The following is an 8,862-nucleotide window of genomic DNA, read 5'->3' on the forward strand; positions in this document are numbered from 1 at the left end:
CGTGAGCGAAAGCCCCGGCTTAGCGTGAGCTGAGGCCGGGCAAGAGTGAGCTGAGGCGGCGGGGTCGAGAACAGGCGGTCCCGGCAAAGGAGTGGTGAAAACGGTGAAAGCCGATCCGGCGATCCACAGCACTAAGTTGATGTATTCTCTCAGCGACCAGCACGGATCAGCTCTAGGCATGACGAAGCGGATATCGTCCTCTTTTGGAAGCCCAAACAAAGTAGTTTCGCTTTCACAACAAAACACATAACGTCTTCATGACATGGCGGCAGCGGCAACAATACTACAGCGAGAATAAAAGTTACGCCTTCTTTCTTTGCGTGAACATTTGGGCGGCGTTATGCAAATCTTCCCACATAGTGAGGTAGATATGTGGGGGCTAATTCGAACGAGCCATTTTAGGTAGGTGTGGCTGACTCTTAACTTTTATAAAGAATATCTCTTTGGATTTGAGACTTTAGTCTTTGCAAATGTAAAGATATTCTTTATGCACCAAGAGCTTGTAACACTCCAAAGAGAACGGAAAAAATGAAATCGCATCATATGACCCCTTTAATCAAAGCATCCTGACATTGAAATCACATTTATACAAAAATAAATAAATAAAGCAGGGCAATGGTTTTTAACATTGATAATAATATGACATGTCTATTGAGCACCAAATTAGCATATTAGGACATTAATATTGTGACACTGAAGACTGGAGTAATGGCTGCTGAAAATTTAGCTGTCATCACAGGAATAACTTACATTTTAAAATATATTAAAATTGAAAACAGCTATTTTAAACTAACAATATTTCTGTTTTTATAGTATTTTTAATCAAATAAATGCAGCCTTGGCAAGCGTAAGAGACTTCTTTTAAAAATATTTTAAAAATTAAAAAGACTTTTGGATGGTGGTGTATATCCAAACTGATATACAGTACAGAGCATTAGAAAAACAAACCTGTGCCAAATAGAGGCAGACTGTGATTATAAACATACAATATTTTAGCCCACTTAAGGGGAGTATGTGTGCGCGTGTTTACATTTACCTCTGTTTTCATCCTCTTGGCTCGTCTAGCAGGTGCGCTCATGTCGCAGGGTTGAACGTGAATGTTTTGTCTCTGTAGCAGGTCGTGGGGTTTATACTCTTTATCTCTGTCATTTACATCATCCACTAACGCCTTCTGCAGACACTGAAGAAAACAAGCAAACCAACTCAACTAATTAAATGAGCCCTTCACACTTAAAGTTACCTAACATATCAAATAAAACTACAATGTCCTCATGTTAAATTACCAGAGCACTTTAAGCAGTAGTTCACTCAGAAATTAAAATTGACAGCCTTATGTTTCAAAACTGTTGTTTTCAAACCTGTATGAACTTCTTTTTTCCAGTAAAACTCAAAGGAAGATGTGAAGATGTTAGGCAGAATGCCCAAGTTGCTCTTTTCCATAGTGTGAATGAAATTTGAGAGCGACAGAAGAATGGTAAAATTTTGAGCAATTAATTTACAATTTGGCCTTTTTCCTCACACAAAGCTAAAATATGGTTTCAGAAGAATTGCATCTCTTTTGCTTTTTTGGAGCCTGACATCCCATGGAAAAGAGCAGCTTGGACATTCTGCATAACATCTTGATTCAACTAAAAAAAAAAAAACCTTTGGAAAATAATTTTTACAATGCTTAAAGTGTAATTTAATAGTAATTTAGGTCTGTTTTTAATCCAGAGAGATGTTTAAGATTTCGATGTTTAAGAATTCAATGAAGAGTCAAAGGTCATTTTAAGGTCACCTCAGGGTTCTCCGCACTGGAAATTGTGAAATTTCACACTTCAGAAAATTCCTCTAAATCCCCATCATCATTTCCCTCTACCCCAAAGATAATCTGTACTAATGTGTGAATAACCTGTTAGCACAGCTATAAAGAGTGTTACATCTGTGAGTGCATACAGAAAGAAATCCTCAACATTCCGGGTTACACGGCATCTGAACTGTATGACGCCTGCTACCACTATCAGATTACAGATTTACGTACAGACAGAGGATAGAGGGAAGAGACAGAACAGCTGGAGGTGTAAAGAGATTAGCGTGAACAGAAAGCAGGTCACAGTCTCTGTGGGTTGAGAGGAGGAGTGAGAGGGGGAGGGGAGGAAGAAAGGATGCGTCAGAAGTCAAAAAGACAAACACATGGAAAGAGCAGCAAATGCAAACAAAGACAAGAGTAGTAGGAGGAGAATGAAAGCAACAGAGTCTCGGCAGGATGGCTGGGGGTTTGGTGAGGGTCAGGACAGGTTGAATACTGTCCGTCAAAGAAACACCACTTCGCTCCCATTTGTCACCCAAACTCAAAATCAAAACACTGGGTTAAGAAAAATAAATAAACACACACACACACACACACACACAAACTGACATAAAAAGCAAAAGGAAATGTTTACATATCAAAAATAAAAAGTGATAAAGAACCAGGAAATATTTGTTGTAAAACATTCATAAAGCGATTTAAAACTACCTTAGTAATATAAATACTAATTTTTACATTTAAAAGATTTTCAGAGAGCAGGAGCACATTTCAGTATGGCTGTAAGAGCCACAGCGACTACTAAATGAAACATTTATTGCCACAGTACCCATAATGATATCACATCCTGTCCAGATTAGGTAATGGGGAAAGTAGAAACGTACCTCCTCCAGCCCAGGAGGTGCCCCAAAACTGGTCAGTTTGGCTGAGAGGTCAAGAGCCTAACGTAGAAAAGAGCACCGAACATTACAGAGAAACTGCCAGTGATCTCTGGGTCAGAGGCCACAGCATCTCTAACAGAGATGTCAAGCATTCAGTCAATGGAAAGAAAATTAGTCAGGAATATACTTTTCATATTCAAATGCTCCTGCATATGATCATTGCCTGTATTAAAAAAAATGCTGAAATATATTTGAAAAAATTATACACAGTTTATATTTTATATTTATCTATATTTCATATTTTTGTCATATTATAAATGTTTGTTTGTAATACGTAAACATTATTACAATTATTTATTTTTTTCCCATTTACAATTTATGAATCATTCATAATTATACATATAATTTATATCATATTAATATTATTTTAATATAGAAATATTGTTAAAATTATTAAATATATTATTTAAATATATGATTAATACTATCAGTGGATTCTTCCATCTTTGAAAGGGAGTTGCTTACAGTGTGTCAAAGTTTATGAATACCATATTGTGCATTTTACTAATTGGTATTGATGATACATTGTCTCTAAAGACAAAAGAAGTAATTTGCGACCACATTTAGCTGAGGCTGTGGCACAAAGAGCAGTAACTCTAGGAGGACTGGCACACAATACAGAAAACAAGCGGCTAGAACACAATAAAACACACTTAATAACCACATATTGCATTCATAAGCACAGCATACTCAATCAGACTTAAATGTGCAAACTAATACCTCTAACCCTAAAAGCCCAGCTTTAACACTGCAGACCATCTGTAACCCGACTCCTAAACCAAACCTCCTGCTGAAAGCTTTATGCACAGTGTGTGATATATTGATCTGATGCATTTAGCCTATATGTTAAACTCACCAGCAGGTTTGTCCCAGAATGGAAGAGGTGGTACGGGTACAGGACCCTCTCGTAATGGGCTCTCAGGTGGGACCCCACAGCTTTGCCTGGGGCAAAACCCATTGTCATGGCAATCTTCGTCCATCTCCTCTCTCTACAAACTAAATCGAATCCACCCTCCTCTGCAACCAACTGGCAGATTGAGAAAGATTGTTGGACTTCATTGCAAAAACGTCATAAACATTCATCAATGCTTGTGTTTCACTTGGTCAATAATAAAGAACTCAGCGGTTACATGAATTACTCTGTGACACATACAGATATGAGTAAAAGGTTTCAGCTAGAAATACTGAACAAAGTCATAATTGATCAGGCAGATTGACTTATACAGTCCAATGAAGAAGCCTAACTGACAGAATCACTCACTCGGTTGAGCTGGTACAGGTCAAGGATCTTCCGCTCCACGTGTGGAATTTTGAGTGTGCATCCTTGTAGTTCCCAAAACTTGGCAATCTGGTCCAAGAAGTTGAGTTTAACTCTGGTTTGAGCCTGTAGGAAAGGGGGGAGGGTGATGGAAGAGCCAAGAAAAAGAGAAAATAAGATTCAGCAACATCGTGAATGGTGCATGTTAATTATTAAGCATCTCAGATATGGTGTTATTTTAATATCAGTCATTTCAAAAGGCCCAAATTCTGCTGACAAGACAGTGACCATTGACCTTTCGATGCACAAGAACAAACCCTTCGGTTTCACAATGTTAGTGAGGACATCTCATAGACACAATGGTTTTTCGACAAAGGTGATAATATTTGCTAAACCCTGACCCTAAACCTAACCCTGTGACAAACCTGTTGATATGATATCAGTAGATTGATGATTTGACAAATTTACGAGTTTTTCCAAACAGTGAGGAGCACTTCACAATACCTCGCAAGTTAGTTTTCAGCATGTCTCACTACATTTGTGGAGATATTTTTAAATAGTGGGCCCTCACAAATATAGGCAAGCTTGTACAAACGATTTTCTAGCTCAAAGCAAAATTGTAAAATTACCTCGAGCTCGTTGAGTCTCTGGATTCGTGGAGTAAAATGAAGTCTGTCAACATCACATGCAAATGGCGGCTGCCAGTCCTAAACACACACACAAAGCAAACATACAATTAGTAAACTTACATTTCTCTTTCTTTTATTGATATTTATTTTAAATTGCTTGATTTCTGAGTTTAAGTTCAATATGCAACGTCATCATCTTGCAGCAAAATCAAGCTGTGACATTCTATAGGGACCAATGAACCAGTTGTCTAGTCCTGAGCATTTTACATATATATTTTTAGCAAAGTAAAAATTTTCAGAAAAACAAACTTCATTCCCATCAACTGCAAACCGAAATTGCATAAGGTGTCCCTTGAGTCGAGCCTCTAATTAGTACTGGGGTCAAGAACACAAACAGTCAAAACAAGAGAGGCTTTATCAAAGACATCATTTTCATCTTTCTGATTTTCTAAATTCATTAAGCTTTGCAGGTTTCTGACTTCATCAACAATGTGTTTGTTTGAAGACACGCACACAAAAATGTGGAACTTTCGATTAGAAGATGACTGTTTTTTTATGTTTACTTCCATACTGAGGGTACTGGACACTGATAAATTAAACTGAGACACAAAATTATCTACACAAACAGCAAGTAAACACACGTTGCAACACCACATGTTGCCTAAGCCATTTTATTCAGACTACATCAGTGTCTTCTTATTCACCTTTTTTTTTTTTTTTGCATTCATAAATTTAATTGAAAGGATCTGAAAGACAACCCTGTACAAATGTGACTGATACTCTGTGGTTTGTGGTCTAGAATCTTGTGAATGTGTGTCGGCTTAACAGTGGCTAAAAGTGAACTAAAAAAAACAAAAAAAACGTTCACTCACATGCAATCTGCTGTAGATAGCTAAACGGTGGAACTGTGGTTTTTGTTCAGCTTAGTCACCAATATAAAACCTTTTTAGTTCAAGTTCAACACATTTTCTTTGTCTCCAGCCTCCTATAAACACGTTTACAACTGTGTTCAGAAAAACAGCAACACACACACACACACACACACACACACACACACACAAACAATCATGTCTCCAGATACACACGATGTAATTAACAGCTGGATTAAAAGAGACCAGACATGACCCTCTTGGAATGAATAAAGTGTTACCCTTTTTTAGCCAAAAAAGGCACCTCAGGATACAATCACTGCAATCAAAAATGAGCTGTAAAACCACACATTTAAGCTACAGAATTTAAACTGCAGATATGTTTGCTTTCATACATGTATAAAATAGTGTAATTATGTAATCAGCACCTTATTAAAAGTTTTATTAAAAAAAATAAAAAACACTTGCCTCATAACACATAAATGGCTCACCACTAGAGTCTGTACAATAAACCACTGTACATGAGATCATATACAGTTTATATACACAGATATATACAGATTTGTGCCCTACATACGAACAATATTCACCACAATCCGTATCTATTACCTCAGCTACACATAATCCATAAAATGAAGGTAAATTATGTGCATATTAAGTCCATTTCCCACATTATTTCCTTGTTTGCTGTTCAGGCAGCATAGTTACATAAAGACACAAAATGGCCAGATGGTTCATTCACTCCATAGCTCGCAACATGGAGGACGCGCCCGGCCCGAGAACTTCATCCATCCATCCATCCATCCATCCATCCATAGGGTTCGGGAGCAGTTTATGAGCCGAACCGAGCCTGTGAATCACTTCACACGGTCTAAATAGTTTAAAACGTGTCAGAATGCAGTGCGCGTATATGTTGGTGTTGGAAAGCAAGAGGCCATTTGGAAAACATTCTCAGCGTTAAAACCTTTATGAGATTAAAAACCCTACCAAAACAGTCCTTTTTTGGATATTAAGATCGTCAATGATACGAAGCCATCGTCCTATAATGATGCTTGACATATTTTACCCGTTAATCATCGCTTGTTTAACGTAATTACGCGTTCTCTCATCTGCCACCTCGTGCGTGTATCACGTCACGTAGCTGCGAGTTCAATGGATTCATAAAAGAACCAGAATTCACATCAAACCCGAAGTCAGTATCAGAACCAGCTAGTTTGCTCCAGAGCGCGTCCTGGCCACAACAGGATGGAGCAAGAATGGTCAATAAATAAGTAAATATCATTTAAAATAACATGAAAACCAAATATGGATATAAACGTAAAAATGTGTTTAGATGTCTATAATCATCTTCAGAGATGAATAAATTATAATGTTCGTGGCATTGGGCTCGTCTAATGCTCACTCACATAATCTATAAAACGTAATGACGCCATCAGAACCACTGAAAACCTTCAAACTGGTTTAGACAGGTTCGGGAGTTAGGAGTTCGGATTCAGGTTAAGGTCGGAGGACTGAACCAGATCATTTCGCTAATATGTGAACTATATTTGGTTGTTGGGTATAAAGGGCGTCAAAATAATTATTATTAAAATAATTGCATTATTCTAATCCGCACACAACCACTTTTATTAGAGAATGGATTTGTTCTGACCAGAATAGAAGATATCTTTATAATGATGGTATAATTAGTTTATATTATAAGTCTACTCAAAGGCAATAATTTACAATTTACTAAATGTATGAACATATATAGTTAATGTGCTAAGGTGAAAATGAAAGGAAGTGTTTATTTCCGCATTAGCAGGTATCTCCTGGTCTCGATGTTTTTGTCTGTCTGTCTACATTAAATTCTCATTAAAAGTACACTGAACTCATTAAAAGCCTTTTTAATCAAATGATGAGGTAATGGAGGTTTCTGTTCGTCAATGTCACTAAAGATGCAGAAGCAACTATACCAGTACTAATAATTCGATATACATTTAAAAAAATAAATAAAGATAAACAATATTCTACATCAGCGATAAACACTGACAATCAGCAAACTAAACCAAGTAAACGCGACGTTTAATCCAGCACTAGAACCGAGCCAGGCCGTCAACTACACGCACAGCGACCATAAAGAGACATTTTCTTGTCCAATATTCACATATACGCGACGTTTGCGGACCCCGAGCGACGTTATTGCGCTCATGAATCAGAATTTCGGGTCATGCGGGTCCGCAGGTCGAGCACAGACCCGGCAGAGCTTCGGAAATTCAACCGATATGATGCCTATAGCTGCACACAAAGCAGCTCGCAATGCTGTCACTGCGCCGCCATGTTGAGACATTTCCCTTTAAACCGAACTCAGAATCACTCCGCAGATCCGGCCCGGTTCAGCCGGTCCGCTTCAGACCGTCCGGACTGCACTCACCGGCGGCGGTCGAACCTTGCAGATCCCGGTTTTCTCGGCGATGGGTCGGATTTTATCGATAAATGCAAACGGGTCTGCAAATTCCTCCCAACTGGGCTCGAACACCGGACACTCGGGCGGTGGGGTAAACTCGGCCGGGCCCCGCTGGGTCATCCTGCAGGTCCGGTTCCGGAACAGAATCGAGTCGCTCAGAGAAGCGGAGACAGAACTTCCTGGGATCCACAACACGGTCTGTCAGTCCGTACTCCCCCAGTCCTGCTACACTTCAACAAAACGAACAATCAACACACACGCGCACATACACACACTCACCGTGAGGTGACTGCTCTTAGGCTGAGACCACATCCGCTCAAAAATCTAGAGACGAAGCGAGCGTGTCCACTCATTTTCTAGCTTTGAAGAATCACTTTAAAGGGACAGTTCGGCCGTGATATTTACCGTTGATTGTTGTATTATTTAAACAGCTTGTCTTTTAGATGCACAACGATAACAGTTCGGAAATATCTTGTTATTCGTTTACTTAGTGCAGGCGCTATTCATGCTATAAACATACTCTCACATTTACGTCGCAGTCAAACAAAAGTTCTAACTATACAGTCATTCGCCGTTTACTCCATTATAATTTAATTTTAAATTATTATAAAAATGAAAGACAAATCTTTTTAGAAACTTTTTATTTTCGAGGAGGTACCTTTTTGTCAGGTTATTGTTGCATGTGCCAATGTACATACAAATAGGGCCCACAGTAGAAGCAAACAACTGTGAGTAACAAGGCTTTACAAGTTCTAACGCAGTCGAGTTGTACTGTACGTTTACTTGAAAACTTTACAAAAAAAACTACGTGTTCTACACTGCTCACTGTTAAGGACTTTACGAGTTTTGTGTCTTTACAAACACTTCTAGGTAACAGCATGCGCTCGAAGCCGTCAACCGCCTCGCTCCGCCCCAGTGTTTACCTCCGCTTAT

General features: G+C 38.6%; 1 protein-coding gene across 1 annotated transcript in view; it reads right to left on the reverse strand.

Annotated features, from left to right (window-relative positions):
• The window catches only part of LOC107679836 (lysine-specific demethylase 5B-B-like), a 23,609-nt gene extending 15,206 nt beyond the window's left edge, over nucleotides 1-8,403 (reverse strand). Inside the window, exons 1-6 of the mRNA XM_016475534.1 lie at nucleotides 7,897-8,403; nucleotides 4,615-4,692; nucleotides 3,989-4,111; nucleotides 3,584-3,754; nucleotides 2,671-2,727; nucleotides 1,037-1,180 (exon numbers count right to left, since the gene is read on the reverse strand). Coding sequence (XP_016331020.1) covers nucleotides 1,037-1,180; nucleotides 2,671-2,727; nucleotides 3,584-3,754; nucleotides 3,989-4,111; nucleotides 4,615-4,692; nucleotides 7,897-8,049 — 726 coding nt within the window. The 5' untranslated portion in view covers nucleotides 8,050-8,403. The remainder of the gene's footprint in view (nucleotides 1-1,036; nucleotides 1,181-2,670; nucleotides 2,728-3,583; nucleotides 3,755-3,988; nucleotides 4,112-4,614; nucleotides 4,693-7,896) is intronic.
• Nucleotides 8,404-8,862: the final 459 nt, after the last annotated feature.

Source organism: Sinocyclocheilus anshuiensis, unplaced genomic scaffold (genome assembly GCF_001515605.1).
Source record: "Sinocyclocheilus anshuiensis isolate Anshui unplaced genomic scaffold, SAMN03320099.WGS_v1.1 scaffold13, whole genome shotgun sequence".
NCBI classification, from domain to species: domain Eukaryota; kingdom Metazoa; phylum Chordata; class Actinopteri; order Cypriniformes; family Cyprinidae; genus Sinocyclocheilus; species Sinocyclocheilus anshuiensis.